We start from the raw sequence: 17103 nt of genomic DNA, 5'->3' as shown, positions 1-17103 counted from the left end.
TCAACTGTTTATAACTGTGAATGGATACAGGGAGCAGATCAAGGCATCTTAAATAAGAGGGTGCCAATTTCAAAATCACTTTTCAGAATAGTGCCAAACTTTATGTGGAAAAACAAAAGATTATTTTTTTGTGGCTACCAGATAGTGGAATTTGAGACTTCTCTTGTGGAGCATGAATGCATATTCATTAATATTTCAATTAAACTGCTACTTAAGCAATTATCATATAAGATAAAACATTGTCTTTTTGGCAATGTACCTTGAGGTCTTTCTACATTACATGAATTGGAGTAATTATTTATTGATATATTATTACATTTTCTTGTAATATGGGGTGTTTTTAATTTCTACATATCCTCAAGCAACCTGTCTGTCTAGCAAATGCTACCACAATTATATTAGATGTTTTAGAAAACAATGCAGTTCTCAACAACATTTCTCCACAACACATTATATAACCCATTTTCTTTGGTTGTCTTCACACAAGAGACTTCCAGTCTGTTGGTTAGAAATCAGAAATTTTATTAAAAATGGTTTATTTTGGCTATAAAGACAGGTTTCAGAGTAGCAGCTGTGTTAGTCTGTATCCACAAAAAGAACAGGAGTACTTGTGGCACGTTAGAGACTAACACATTTATTTCAGCATAAGCTTTCGTGGGCTACAGCTCACTTCTTCAGATGCATAGAATGGAACACACAGACAGGAGATATTTATAGATACAGAGAACATGAAAAGGCGGAAGTACACATACCAACTGGAAGAGTCTAATCAATTGAGACGTAGAAGTTCTGAGTCCCACTTCTGTTGATAACACAGGCTCTATAGATGTCTACCCTTGACCATTGTTCAGAAATGCTAACACTGGTGTTTCTTTTGTTTTTCTTTGCATCACAGGAGTCATCAGGACCGCCTTGCATAACATGGACAGGGAAGCCAGAGAGCATTATTCCGTTGTCATTCAAGCCAAAGATATGGCTGGGCAGGTCGGAGGGCTATCAGGGTCAACAACTGTAAATATCACACTCACTGATGTCAACGACAATCCACCCAGGTTTCCTCAGAGTATGTAAAAGTTCAATATGTATTTCATTTGAAAAGCCACATTAATTTTTAGTGATGGAACTGACATATTAATGAAAATCAATCACTGTTCAAATTGCAAGTGGAGAGGGAACACAAAAAGTTATGTTTTATGGGGTTTTATTTTTCACCTTTTTCATGTGGGATAGTGTGTGAGGATGTGATACAGTTCCAGCACAGAAGCCAACCATGATCCCTTTACATATAATACTACTATTAACAACAATAATAATAGGGAAAATATAAGAACTCTACTGTGGGTTCTGCTCCATCCATTTTGGAATGTAATTACATGATAATACAGTATGGATTTACTAAGTTAATTGTGTTGTTCCCATGACGGGGAGGAATTATAAATTTAATCCAGCATGTACATGCCCCCACCCACCCCAAATGCTCTCTCTCTATCTCTCACACACATACACAAAATTTATAAATCACTTTTGATATGAAAAACAATAGTTCAAAGCATGATAGTATTATCATGGTGTTGTACAGTAAATCCTGCCTTTTCCCGAAGTAAGTTAAGTGTGGATACTAAATATCAAAAACCAAATGCTCGCACATCACAAGTTATGCAGAATGTTCATGTAGTAAGAATTTCTTAGTGTAACTCTTCACTTATGGCGTCATGTAGAGTACAGACACTGCACACTTAGCTAGCATGGATATAAATAGCAGTGTAGATGATGAGGCACTGCTAAGGTGAGTAGAGTAGGGGGGCTACCTGCTTGAGCATCTAATGTATATACTCTACATAGCTTTCTAAACACCCAAGCAGTGCTTATTTTTATCAGTGTAGTGCTCCAGTGCCACCCCGTGCCAGAGCCTTCCTCCACCCCTGCTGCCTCCCCCTGCCAGAACCATTCACTGCATGTAATATAAACCACAGTGAGTGTGGGCACAGCCTGCCTTTCACCTTGGTGTGTAGCTGCATGTAACTGCAAGTGCATACAAGGTCACAATCAAATAACGAATAGGAAATGTATTGACACACAGCATATATATTTAGTATTCTGAAACAGGAGTTGTAGTCTTCTAAGACTTCAGAGTATACCAAAAATAAATACCAAAAAAAAGGATTTAAGAGACTTTTCAGACCAAAATTGCATGACTAAATCTACTTTTGATTGCAAATTGGCTCAGGGCCAGTAAAAGTATGGTAATCTGGACTCAGACATTTTTAAGAACCACTGTAGAACATAATGGCCTAGCAACTATAGGTACACCCAGTGGGAAATATGTTAAGCTGTTTAAAGGAAAAGATTGATCAGGAATAGTTGAGATCACAAAGCTCCAAGGAAAGATAAAATTCTCTGACAATTAATGTTATGTAGTCAGGAAGCTCTTTAAAAGTTTTGTAATAATGAATACTTGTGCTGGGCTTCCCACATGCACAATGAAGAGCCTTTGAAATGTAGTCTGAGATAGTTAATTCAGTTTTATATCCCATAAAATTAGCAAGATAGCCACCACCATCTTTAACACTTCCACATTATCATCAGAAAGATGAAGGCTACAGCATATATTGGAATAAATGTAATATTTAGATATCTTAATTAAGGAATAAAAAGTCTTAGGTTACCATGATGGGTGAGAATTCAGCAACCAAAGGCAAAAATACACAGCAGCTTTAGAAAGTGTGGAGAGTGGTTTCCTTTTATTGTGGGGTAGGGAGAGTCAGGATGGGGGATATGTTTAGATATTAAACCGACACAGAAATGCACACCAACGCGTGTGTGTGTATGTATCTCAGTTGCCAACTTTCGCACAGTAAATAAGCACCCTGACTTTCACAATAAGCCAAAAATCAAGCTAATCCCATTTCAAAACAAGGCCAAAACAAGCCAATCCCTAAGAATCCCAGCATGCTGAAAGCCAAAAACTAGCCAACAAGCAATTCATGAGCCAATTAAGCCAAAAATAAGTCCAAGTTCTGTGTTTTTTTCCTGCAGGTTTGGCAAGTCTGGTGTGTGTGTGTGTTTGTTTATGTACATTTATATGTTTTTCAATTTGTTTGTAAGTGGGTAAATAATATTTATAGGGTTAGCTATATTTCTATATATTTTAATTTATTTTACTGCTTCAAACAAACATTTTTTAAAAAATACAAAACAAAATTATCTCAGTTCTGAAACTTTGGACACCTATTAATTAACTGGGCAAGGCTGAGTAACAGATGCTTTCCTGAGCTCAAAGTATTTTCTTTTCAGAATATATTACTCCTGAAATGTATAATACGGAGGACAACCACCCAATCCAACTTGCTCTTAAATACTAAAGGCATGATTATAACTTACACTTCCTCAACAAATTTGATTGAAACTTCCCAAACTCCTTGCAAATCCAGTCTTAAACTTTAATAATGTATCTCCAGAACATGGTAAATTTGTAGATGGTGTAATACTGGGCAATCTTTGTAACATGAAATATAGCCACTAAATTCATAAAACTAATTTCAGTTTTGATTTTCTTCTCTGGTCAATGTCCTTCATGCTCCTGACATTGCATGGCATTTCAGACTATATTAGCAGGTGACGTTGCTCCTTTTGGGAGACATCTAGTGAGTCTTGCTGTGGATTGCACTCACTGTTGATATCACAGAAAGTGGAAGTTGCTTCCCAGGCAGGTTTTGGGGATAAGAAACTCCAATGTATGAACTCTAATGGCAGCCAAATTTGCAGAGAACACACAGGCTGAACTAGTGGTGTAGTGGTTTAAAAAATGGGTAAAGTAACCTAAACTAAACTCCATAGTCCCAGATGAGATGAAGGTATACTCCATTTACTCTTGTTTACCTTTGACTGTACTATTGGGCTGAACTTCATGTTCCCTTATTGTTAATTTATTTATTGACCAACACCCTGGTGAGTTTTGTATCTACACAGTGTGTGGACTGTATATTAGTGCTTGTTGTAAAGGATACACTGATCACAGCTTTCCTGAATTATGTTTCATTTATATGTATACTTTGTTGTTGGTATTATTTATTTTAAGTTAAGGCCAGATCTTTCAGGCCTTTCTCAGGTAAATCTCTTATTGAAGGAACTTGAGTTTTGACTAAGGATAGTAGAATTTGCCCTATACTATATAAAACATGAAACTCCAATCACAAAAAGTAAGTAACATGAGATCAACATGTCTGTTTAATTCAGCTACTGTAATGCCGCTAGGATTTAATGAAATGTGTTTGAACATTGTACTAAACAGAAATTGTTAGCATAGCTCCTGAAAAGGAATATGATTTTCTGCAATACTACAACAGTCTAACCAGGAGAGGGGAAATATAATATACAGGTTAATACATTTTTATAATGTGATTGGACCTCTTACATACAATTTTAGACATAGTAAAAACAATACCTGATATAAGAAATGTATATGAAAAATTCTGTTTGCAAAACAAAAGTATTCATCAGGTGCAGGCCTGTGAATATGACTTCAACAAGAGTATGACCTTAATGTAATGAATTCCTCTCTAGAATACACTTCCTCCTACCAAGCATCGTCAATGGTACCCTGTCCTATAGTAATCCATCTTTTTAATCCACGTTATTATCTTCACCACCTTTCCCTCTCATTGATTGTCTAAATGCAAATGAACTGCCAATATAGCACAAGGTGGAAGACACCATTTCACTTGAAGGAGCTTTTGATTTTCAGCAAAATATATTTCCCAGTTCATGTTGATCAGTCTTATCAATGACTACCTTTGTTGAGTAATGCCCCAGCTTTGGGCCCTAACTCTCACATAAAATGTTCCTCGAACTACTGTGATCTTAGCAAAATGATATAGACAATTTCATCTTCTTTTCAAGTTTCATAGCCATCTTCTGTAGACTTTATTCTTAGTAATGTTCTGTGGTCTTAGCCTTAGTGCAATATGGATATCTTTTTATGTATTTTGCTCTTTAGTTTGATTCTTTTTCTTCTTGCATCAGGATCATCAGCTCATATGGTGGTTTCAACTGACATATCCAAGTGTTTTAAGTGCTAATGTTGACAAAAGGAACCAGTTATGGACAGACACATGCATTTCTTCTGGTAGCCTTGCTACGCTATAGATTCCATAGGCCATTCTCCAGTAATCCTCTTGTATTTAGAAACTCATCCTGCAAGGAGATGAGCACCTCCTGAGAATTGCTGAGTGCCCTGATCTTCCTTTGGCCCCGCAAACAAGGGGGAGACTATTTCCTGGTCCACTGCCTCCCAGAACTTCAGCTGTCACTTCCCTTATTGGCTTGGATAAGTAACATTTTATACAGCAGATTAAATTTATATTTTGTTATATTTTGACAAATCCATTAACGTCTATAGAATAAACCAAAATGTTAAGGACAAAACATGACTATAATAGCTTTCTTATAAATTCCAGTTATTTCATAGGATTGCATGAAATTCTTTAATGGTGTATAATGTGTAAAATGTAGAAGGATCCAAGTGATGTAGGAATCTGGAAAAAATGCTTTTATAGATAGCATTCAGTTTTAAGTTACATATATATTTTGGTCCACATGCCTTTCTTTGTGAAACACTGTAAGAAAGAAGTCTGATCTGTGTTTCTTGTAAGACTTGATGGAACAGGTTATTCTTATTAAATAAATAAATAGGATTGAACTGGCTAGTGGCTTTCACTGTGCTTCATCCTGCAAGGTTCTGATTGCTCACAACTCCCATTGACTTTTTATTGTGAACTCCATAAATGTAGCCACATCAGGATGCCGTATTCTAACCCCAGAACAATAGTCTGTCAGTGACTAGTGTTGTTGGAGAGGCTGGCTGCTGAATTCTGAACTAACTGAAGCTTTACAGTTTCATGGCTTACCATGGTTAGGAGATGGGATGCAGTGTTCGGCCCAATCCAGTAGCAAAACAAGGAAAACCTCATGGTCACAGACAGATTTATGATTGTAACTTGGTGCCCTTGTAGCCAAGATGGAGTCTGCTCTGCAAGCAGCTCTGACCAAGAAAAGGCGCATGCAAAAACTCAGCAGGGCAAGTCCCTTTCACCTGCAGGGCACCTGTTCCAAACCACTAGACTGAACATACACCCACTGTAAGAGTACAATGAAATAGGAAAGGGAAATATTTATAATACAATGGGGAAAGTTAGGGGGAGTGGTAAAACAGGGTTACATTCAACACAAAGCCCCACAGGCCCAGTGGTACCACAGTTCGAAAGGGTAGATACTGAGCAATGCACCTGCACTCACAGTTCAGGAGTCCTGGGAAAAGTTCCAATCCAGTGGTGCATCTTGGTTGCTTCTGGTCATCTACAGCACCAGTAAACCATCCCCCAACACCCCTCTGGTACCTCTTCTGCCACTCTCTGCAAAGCCCCACAGAGCGACAACCTCCCCAGTTAATAACAGCCTTCCTCCTTATTTCCAAAGCAAAGTCACAAGCCCCAGTACTCACCACCCCATACAGCTCTGGGCAGCAGTGATAATGGGTCTGGCTCTGGGTTGTCCTTCTCGCGAGATTCCTCTATGGCAGAGTGCTCATACTGAATCCTGTCCTGGGGTGTCCCTCCCAGGCTTTGGGCAGGCTTTCTGTTGCTTCACTCTGTGAGGGCCTGCTTGTTGTAGACCTTCTGTCTGAAGCTCCGGACACACACAAACCCTGTTGCTCTCCCTCTCTCCAGGCTCTTCCCATCCCTAAACAGCATTTCCTCTTGGCCCATGCTCTCTAAACCCCAAAGGGATTACATGATACACTTCTACCCCAATATAACGCTGTCCTCGAGAACCAAAATATCTTACCGCATTATAGGTGAAACCACGTTATATCGAACTTGCTTTGATCCACCGGAGCACGCAGCCCCCCCCCCCCCCCCGTAGTGCTGATTTACCGTGTTATATCCAAATTCCTGTCATATTGAGTCACGTTATATTGGGGTAGATGTGTATATAATAAAAAGATTGAGGAGTACTTGTGGCACCTTAGAGACTAACAAATTTATTTGTAGGCTAAAACTCACTTCATCAGACGCATGCAGTGGAAAATACAGTAGGAAGATATATATACACGGAGAACATGAAAAAATGGGTGTTGCCATACCAACTCTAACTAGATTAATCCAATGAAGTGGGTTTTAGCCCACAAAAAACTTCTGCCCAAATAAATTGGTTAGTCTCTAAGGTGCCACAAGTACTCCTCATTCTTATTGCTGATACAGACTAACACGGCTACCGCTCTGAAACATGATATATAATGCACATTTCCAGATGTATTGAAATAATTTAATGTAGTTAAATAATACCAATTTTAAAAGTGTGATTGAAGAAACACATTTTTAGATAGAGATGATGTTCTAACAATCGGATGCCTTCAGGAGTTCCTCTGTGAACTCTTCCTAGTAAGGCAATCTAATAGCAATAATTCACTAAGGGTAAAAGCCACTGCTATGTAGATGGCCTATGAATCACTTAAGCATTACTTAAGATCTACTTAAGTCTTTTAAGGGCTTAATCAGTGCATAGGGACACATACAGGCCCTTTAGTTGGTTGATTTTCATCCTAACTACAGACAAAACTATCAACTCTATGTTTATAAAGATTTTTTTTCCTAAATAATGTCCTATAGCTCTTCAGTTTTAAGATGACTCAAGCTGGGTTTTTTTTAATTTGTGAGTTTCATAGCTGAGTTTTTGTTCCACAATAATTATTGCTTGTCCTTGTACATAGTTTGCAACTTAACATGACATAGTCTTCTAGCATTTAGGTTTACATGCTGTCTGCCAATAAGGTTTGATTATTTAATCTATTAATAATTCTCTTCATATAATCTTTCTTAGAGTCTGGGAGGAAGAACAGCTGGGATCCGTGTAGTTGGGAATTTTGCTGCCAGGATAATTTCCTTAAAGGCAATTATAAACATAAAATCAATATTCTTCCCACACATACAGAAAAGCCTTAATTTTGTGGAAAGGAGAAGCTTGCAGGTGAGAGGAAAATATAAGAGCCTCTATGGATTTAGATTAGCTCAGCAGCTGGTGCTACTTAAAAATTAAACCGTCTATCCTTTTCTGTTGTGAACATTCAGCCATTACATTGGGCCTTAGGGAGCAGAGACCAATGGGCAATTTGAGGGCTCTCAGGCTACGTCTACACTGCACACCACTTTTGGCATAATGTAGAGTACATACCTGCAAGGCCCCCCTATCATGAATATAATTAGGAGTGTAGTCAGTGAGGCATGGCTTAGGTAAATAGATTAAAGACATGCCTGAGGGGTGTGAGTATGTATGCAAACACATATCCTATATGCTGTCTACTTACCCAAGCCATGCTTCCTATCTATACTGCTATTTTTAGACATGTGGTGTCTCGCTGCCTCCCCACTGCTGGAGCCTTTCTGCACTGCAGGAAAAGACTCCTCCAGTGAGGAACAGTTCTGGCAGTGGGAAGACACCAGGGAAAGGCTTCAGCAGCTCCCTGCTGCTGGACCCCTACTTTGCCATAGGGCAAGATGCCAGCAGCTAAATAGCAGCAAGGAAAAGCTCTGCCAGCTCCTGGCTGTCAGAGCTGACTCCAGGAAAGGCTCTGTCAGCTTGACCTTTCCCAGCGGCCTCCTCCCTGCTAGAGTCTTTTCTTGCCTCAATGAAAGGCTCTGGCAACAGGGAGCTGCTGGAACTTTTCCCCACCGTCTCTCCTCTGCCAGAACCTTTCACTGGCACATGAAGCTACAACACTGCAGTGTGGACACAGCCTGCTTCTCCCTGTGGCGTGTAGCTAGACAGACACTATCTGCTGCCAAAAGTGGTGTGTAGTGTAGATGTAGCCTCAATGTGAGGAATCTCCAAAATGAGATCCTCCTGGAAATTTCCTCCATGCTGCTCTGTTATACCAGCTATGCTGAAATTTGTCACCAGCCAAACCATACTGCAACAGCTGTAAATAAGTTTCTGCAAAACTTTGGTTCTCCCCCAGCCCATTGCTTTCAATCAGATATGGGTCTCAAGTTTAATCCAGACTACCTCAATAGATTATTAAGTGGCCTCAAGGTAAAGGTTCATTTTGATGACACAAAGGTGGACTTTATTAAGCAATAAATACTAGTAGTTGCTGATAAGCATATGTAGATTATATTTCAATTGCCTGTATCTTTATCCAAGCAATTTTCTTTTCAAATGTAGTACACAAACTTGCACGCCAAGTTAGAGTCAAAGTTCACCCATTTTTTAGTTCACTGAATGGGGAGGAAATATGGTCAGAATTGTTTTTAAAATAACTCATAACTCAGAAAGAGTCAATCTGTGTTTAAGATTTATGGGAAAACTAACAGTATAGCTAAGATGAAGCATGAAAAATGTTACCCTCCCCTCCGCAAAGTGAATGTTTTGCAGATCTGAACGCAAGGACATAGGGTGCTAATGAAAACTATTTTGTGACCTTAACTGTAGAGGGCATTAAGACTGATATAAGCGTGCCATTTTAGGAATTATTTTAACTATTGAGCAGAACTTTACTGCCATTAAACATGAATCAAGTCAATGTTTGTACAATAGCCACACTCCATAACTCTCTCGCTCAACTGATATTTTCTTGTTCTTAAAGTTTTCAATTATACAATTATTTCAACTAGTAATATGTATAAAGCTTCTACTCTGGTCCCAAAAGAGAATGGCCAGTGACTGACACATCCTTTGTTGAAATGGTTTAGTGTTTAATGTATTGATTATTCTCCTTTTTTTACAAGATAACATCAGATGAAGTAAATCCCCAAACTTTGACACTGATTGTTCTACATTTAAAAATTGCAGAAGTTTCTCACCTTTTATTAAAGGTAAGCCTGGTAAGAGTTGAACTATCCAGGCTCAATTTCTTTAAATTTTCAGAGCATGTGGCTTCTCTCTAATTCTCTCAGCAGGAGATATGACATGAGAAAAAAATAAATAGGCATGTGTTTGTCTTTTATTATCGGATGCTGGTATGAGAATCAAAGCTGTCAAGCCAAAGACCAGCAACCTACTGCTCCAAACATAAGAAACATGGGGGGGCAGTGGTTAATCCCTAGTAAGAATTGTTTGGAATCACCTGCCTAGCAAAGTTGTTGAACTAAAGACATCATTTTAAAAGCAGCTGGTATCAATACAGTCCCAAGGAAATATTGTATAAAAAGAGACAACTCTCAATAATTTGAATGGCCTTTTACCTTTTTCCATTATGTTTTCCATTCTTAATATGCTAGACCAATTGTTAACATATCATGTGCCCTGAAAGATGGAAAGGAATACATAACATAATAATGAAGAACATAAAGTGTATCCAAGAGTTAAGAGCTAAGAGTTTTCTGTCTGTTTGAGACAGCTAAGAATTCTCTCTCTCTCTCTCTCTGGAGCTGAGCAAATGTGCAAGAAATATTTTTTGATAAATTTGCCTTCTTTTTCTGTTCACAGAATGCCTGTGAGCAAATGTAATTTTATTGTATGTATACATTATTTGAACTTAGTCAACTAAATAGGTTTGAATATCATTTACAGCATTGTTTGCTAAAGAATATTTGAAATCTGAGATTTGTTGCTTAACTGTATTTGGTCACATAAGATTGATGGTATTGTCTCTGTTCCCTGGTTAGATAAGCGTAATTCTTATAATCAGATTTTTATTGTAAATACTCCTGGAAGGTAAATTTAATGCTCAGTTTCCAAGAGTATTTTAAGTATGTGATCTTAAAAAATGATCGCACAAAAGTTCTTGGAAATAAAATAGAAAAGGGTAGCTAACATTGGCCAAAGAGATTTGAATTTAAATTCAAATAAATTCTTGTGAAAAAATATTTCCTTTATTCACCCCACTCGGGGGGTTGGATGGTGGGAAGGGTGGGTATTCCCACATCCATGACAATAGCCAGATGTTTTTAGGTGTTTTATTTTTTATTGTTCCACTTGACACAGTCATCCTTGTGATTTTCTACGTACAATAAAGTATTCACATATATTCCTCACATGTTCAAGGTAGACGAGAACATTTCCCAGGATCTACGTTGAAATAGATTAACTTGTTTCAGCAAATACCAAACATTCATGACTGACAAATAGGGATAAAGATTCTAGCTAGAGCAGAAAACTAATGTTTCCTCTGAACAGCTCAATGTCATAAATGTGCTTTGTTATCCAGCAGGACAGTTACAAACATGGGGCCTGCCCCTGCAAAGGAGATTATGCAGGTGTAACCCTGTACACTCACAGGACCCCCATTTAATCATTGGGACTCCATGTGGGTGCAGGTTTCTTCCCTTATGCAACAAGTTACAGAATCCAGTCCCCAGATCTCTATGATGTGGATTTGCTATGGAATTTGGAACAAGTCTTTGATACATTACATGAAAACTTCAGAACTTAATTTTACGTAATTCCTCTAGCAATCTGGATAACACAGGGAATATAAAATCAATATTACTTTGTTCTAATTTCCTTACTGGTGAAATCAATGCTGGGTTTTAATTAGATAAACTGATTTTTTTTAAAGCTTCTTAGTTTAGTTTGGGGTTGACAGCAAAGAGCTGAAACAGTCTCACATTTAAAGAAAACACTGTATATTTGTTAGCAGCAGACTGAAAACAAATCCTTGTTTATCAAGTAAAAATAGAATGCAAGACCAAAGGTGAGAAACAAATTCATACTTTACAATAGCATCAAAGTCTGAGATATTATCAGGTAATATAGTCTAGGTGTTCTTAAAGTTCATCACAGGCTTAAAACTTCCTTTTTAAAATTACAGGTTACAATTCAGCAATGCATTTAATTGTCAAATGTATCTTTAAGTAGATACAGCGCAGTGCATAGTTTTTAAAAGACTTTTTTTTAGGATTAATGCTATTTTTTCATTTATTCTTCATGACTGAAAGTGTCTCTTAAAGCAGAAGCTGAAAAAAAAAGTGTCCTTCCAAGAAACTCATGAAGAGTTGTCTTGATTCAAAATGACAGCACCATCTGTTGTTCTCAATAAGGCGGAGGCCACAGGCTGTCCCCAATTAAGACAGTGGCAATTTTGGCCCAATCTTCTTTTGTTTTCAATAGGTCTGAAGCCACAGGCTGCCATTATCAAAGGTTGGCAGTCTGTAGCCGCAGTAGCTGCGCTGTAGTGACACCATGCGGAAAAAAAGTACAAAATAATGTTTTTACAAATCAGTTTAATATGTCTTCATTCAAATTCACAGCACCTTTTGTAGCTCTCAATCAGACTGAGGCACAGATTGCCCCCAATTAAGATGGGTCTTCTGAAAATGGTCACTGTCTCTATTTGTTCTTAATGTGACTGAAGTCCCATGCTGCCCTTAGCAAAGATTGGCAGCCTGTGACCACAGTAGCTACCCTGTAGTGACACCATGAGGAAAAAAGTATGAAATAATGTGATGTTTTTACAAGCCAGTTTAATATATATCCTGGGATCCCAAATACTACATATGGTTTTGCATAGCATCTCTACAGGACAGAGTTAAAGTTGGTTGGGTAATTTCACTATGCATTTCTATGACTTAGCATGTCTTAGTTTCTTTTAAGTTAGCTTTCAGTTCATAATTCTTGGTTTAAGCATATTTTTAACAGTGCTGTATTTTTTTTACCCCCAAAATAATATATTCTCTTAACTTGAACTCCATCTTAATGTTGATTCTGACTGGGAATATTAAGTACCATTTAATGAATTTTAGCTGTTTTTAATGTGCTTTAGCAGCTGTGGATAAGGCAGAGAACCACTGCTATCTATCTACAACATGCTGCCCAAACCACCATAGGTCTATGGATCACAAGATGGGAACTTCTGATGTAGGCAGCTGGATAATTACTTTGTGCCAGAAAGTTAATCCTATAAAGAACATTTATTAAGGATTCATTCACACTGGTATCCATTAAAACCTCATGCTACGTACCACTGAATGGTAAAACTACAACATATTGTAAGGAGATAAATACTCATGAGTGGGGAGAACAAATTAAGTGATTCAAGGTACATTGTAGCATAATTAGGAGTAATGATACACAATTGAGAATAGGAAAAAATTAGACTTAAGAACTATTTATTTGGACAGTATTCTCCTGAAGGAAGAAGTGGAAGCCCCATACCAAACGTAATTTAAATGTAGTTGGACAAAACACTCCTACATACAACATAGGGAACAATACTACACTGGCAGGGATATGGGCAAGATCCATCCATCTGATCTCTGCAACACACCTAATAGTTCTCTTCCATCTCTTATTTTTTGATAATGCAATGCCAATGTGATAGTTTTGAAATACTTTAGGCCTTCACCTGTAACAAAGCTTACAAAAACAGGAATGGGAGAGAAAAGTAATACTAATTTGTTGTGTGAATGTGGGATACACAGATAATCATCTAATGTTTTTGTATTACAAGTGGAAAAAATGAAAAAAACAGCATGTAATCCACTTGAATTCCAAGAAATATTCCAGGACGTTTGTCATGTGGTCTTGGTTGCTCTTCGTTGTGGGCAGGATTTTAAGGAGCAGCCTGGCAGTAATGATTTGAATAAAGAAAATAGTCATTTTTTTCAAAAATCTTGATTATCTTTACCTTACTATAGCACAACTTAAAAAGTGTTTAATAGTCACATGTCCTGTCTCTTGCATCTATGGGAAAAAAATGTTTTTAAAAATGATCCAAGACGTTTGTACTCTGCAGAGTTTCCATGTCAGCAGAAAAATGCTTGAGTCTTGGACATTATGTTGATGTCTATTACATTATAGCTGGCATTTTGAAACACCCAACACTTCACTTTCAGGTGACCCAAACCTTCAGCTGTTCTTTAGAAGATATGGAAGATGTTTGTTGCCAATGCAGAAGGTTAAGCCAAACGTATACATTCTTTAAAATGATATGTTTCTCTCTCCTAGCTAGAGCTGCAAGACTTGGGTGTTGGCAACAAAAAACATATTCAGAATAAAGGGAGTGATTTGAAATTCCTGTGGTGAGTTGTAGGAGAAACAAGTATTGACTGGATTCACAAAAATCACAGATTTAGTGTGGATTTATTATATTGAGAGAAGTCCCACTTGAAGTAAGATGAACACATATATACTAGCTGTTCAAGAAAGAGTGCTAAGAAGCTAAAATTTAGAAAGCTGCAATATTATGGGAAAGACCCAGAAAATTGATGCCTTTTTTCTTTTTTAAATGTACCACAATTGTGGCTTGGTGTTGGTGGCCACTTGTTCTTTTGATCATGCATAACTGTATTGTAGAAGATGCCAGGGTGAAAGCTGAAGAGTTTGGCATTTGAGGAATTACAACTATTGTTTCCTTTTGTCAGAGACTCAGGAAGCCAACACAACATCAATTTGCAATTGAGCTCAGTGGAGTCAGGGGCGGCTCTAGAAATCGGGCTGCCCCAAGCAGCGCGGAGCGCTGCGCCGCCCTTCCCCGGTCCCGCGGCGGGTCCCCTCTTCCCGCGGCTCCGGTTGAGCTCCTGCCGGCATGCCTGCGGCAGGTCCACCGGAGCCCGGGACGAGCGGACCTGCCGCAGTCCTGCCTGCGGGAGCCCACCCGGAGCCGCGGGAAGACGGGACCCGCCGCAGTCATGCCTGCAGCAGGTCCGCTCGTCCCGGGCTCCGGTGGACCTGCCGCAGGCATGCCGGCGGGAGCTCCACCGGAGCCAAATGCCGCCCCCCCGGGAAACGGCCGCCCCAAGCGCCTGCTTGGCGCGCTGGTGTCTAGAGCCGCCCCTGAGTGGAGTTAACAGGGATAAATTGCCTGAGTGTATCAACACACCAGTAGATAGCAAAAGGATCCTGTGTGAAGTATGCTGTTAGAGTCACTGAAATGGATATTTCACACATTAGTTAGGGGGCTAAGTACCAAATACATTTGTCACCAAATTACTAAAAAATGAGCTTAGATAAACAAGTATTAGGTAGGTTGGTTGACAAAAATGTTTTTGTTATTTTTTGCTTTTCAATACAAATATCACAATACAAAAAGATAAAAAAAACTATTAAACTATAATTACCATCTGGAGCATACAACATAGTATTAACTTATACACCTCTACCCCGATATAATGCTGTCCTTGGGAGCCAAAATATCTTACCATGTAATAAGTGAAACCACATTATATTGAACTTGCTTTACCCTGCCCCCCCGGAGCACTGCTTTACCGTGTTATATCCGAATTCATGTTATATTGGGTCGCATTATATCGGGGTAGAGTTGTGTATGCAAAAAATTTTTAACTTCCTTAATATTAAACTATATAATTTAATAAATCAATACTTGACAACGAAGGGTGGGGGGAAGGGGGAAGAACAACACGAACAAGATAGCCAGGGAAAATATGCAAGTAAAGAAAAAAGAAGAGGGAGGGAAGAACCAAGAGGAATTATGGATTGGAAGGAGGCCAAAATTATTTACAGTTGTTTTTCATGATATCCATTCAGTATAGTGACCCCATTATTTGTCACCTAAAAGTGCTTACCATGCTTTAATGGATGTCATAATCTTGGCAAGCAAGAGAACTCATAATCATTAATAACTAATAACTTATTTGACAAAGATAATAGTACATGCAAATAAGTGATAAAACCATGCTTGTTCAGTTACAGTGTCTTCTGTTGTGTTTCTCTCGTGGGGAACTTCCAACAGAGATTACATTTCTGTAAGAGTGAGACCCTTCCTTATAGGGCATACTTTTCTCTAGGCAAACTAGAACAGAAATTTATTATTCCCTGAATCAATAGGTAGATCCTGTATAGATAGATAATCCAGACATTTTATTCATAGCTAAATGAATTTTGTTTAAAGGTAGTTGAATTCAGATTGGTTTATTATAGATTAACAAAAGCAGTTACAACAGTAACAGTTAAATTCAGTAACTGGAACAGAGCATTAATTCAGTCACTTAACTGAGTAAGTGAATGCGTATTCAGTGAGAACATAAAATCTTAGGGCCAGATCAACCTTTGTTCAACCCTAGTCATCATGCCACTGGTTTGGTCCGTCACAGCACCTTCAAGCAGCCTCAAGACTGCTCTAAAAGTTGCACCAGCTGCAGCAGCTCTCAAAGGGCCACCTGCAGCTGAAGTGTAGTAGCACTTAATTCAGCACAATGCATATGGCTAACCAGTAAATGAGCCTTAGCAGAGGCTAGTCTCTGGCCCTCAGCGTTTTTTTAACTCAACTTCTCATTTAAGGAATGGTTTGAGACAGGTAGATTAATGAAAAATAAGACTCTTAAATTCATATTATATTCCATTCAACCTATCTCTTTTACTGTAGGCCCTAATCTCTAACCCACTGAAATAAATGGGAATCTTTCCATTGACTTCAGTGGGTTTGGGATTGAGCCCTTAGTCAGCATGTCTGCTTCTCAGGAATAAACTATACAGTATTTAACAGGAACAGCTGTCAATAAACCTTAATCTACAATTTCAATATCTAATTAAATAAATGTCAGTTCTCTCCTCTTAGAGATTGGGTTGGATCTGAATATCTGTGCTTAGAACTTTTCCATTGGCTCATAACATTATGGGCAGGTTTCAGTCAGATCTTCAGGTCAAGCATATGCAGAGTAGTAAAATTCTTGAAAGGTACTTCTCACCCAGTGTTCAAGCAGAATCTCTTTGAAGTTTAATTTTAACACTTTCTTTTATTCAGTCCATTTTCTGAATATCTCTTCAGTTCCACAAATACTGAATCCTACTATATGATATAATATAGCACTTTTATATTATTGCAATAATCTTCTTAAATGTATAGCTAAAACTCTGTGACCAGTGTCTATTCTTTTTATCAGGGTGTATTAGCAAGGCCACAAGTGTCAAGATTGTGGTCCACATCAATTTTAACAATAAGCAAATTTCAAAAGGATCCTCATCCTGACTTTATCATTTTATTTTTGAGATAAAACAAGATAATAAGATAATGTGAGTTAAAATAACCCATAATCATAACATATAAGAATGCATGGCAGTGTTTCTCTTTTGTAACTCATAAAGGTGAGGTTCTATGTGGATATCATAGTAGCATCCTAAATAATATGCATAGCAATTGAATCACTACTT

At 38.1% G+C, this 17103-nt stretch overlaps 1 protein-coding gene across 9 annotated transcripts in view; it reads left to right on the top strand.

Moving 5' to 3' along the window:
- Positions 1–17103, top strand: part of CDH18 (cadherin 18) — a 623460-nt gene that overhangs the window by 502205 nt on the left and 104152 nt on the right. For all 9 annotated transcript variants that reach the window (XM_039526199.1, XM_039526200.1, XM_039526196.1 and 6 more), the window contains one exon: positions 896–1063. In XM_039526199.1, coding sequence (XP_039382133.1) covers positions 896–1063 — 168 coding nt within the window. The remainder of the gene's footprint in view (positions 1–895; positions 1064–17103) is intronic.

Source organism: Mauremys reevesii, linkage group 2 (assembly GCF_016161935.1).
Source record: "Mauremys reevesii isolate NIE-2019 linkage group 2, ASM1616193v1, whole genome shotgun sequence".
NCBI classification, from domain to species: domain Eukaryota; kingdom Metazoa; phylum Chordata; order Testudines; family Geoemydidae; genus Mauremys; species Mauremys reevesii.
This window is presented reverse-complemented; position numbering and strand designations above follow the sequence as displayed.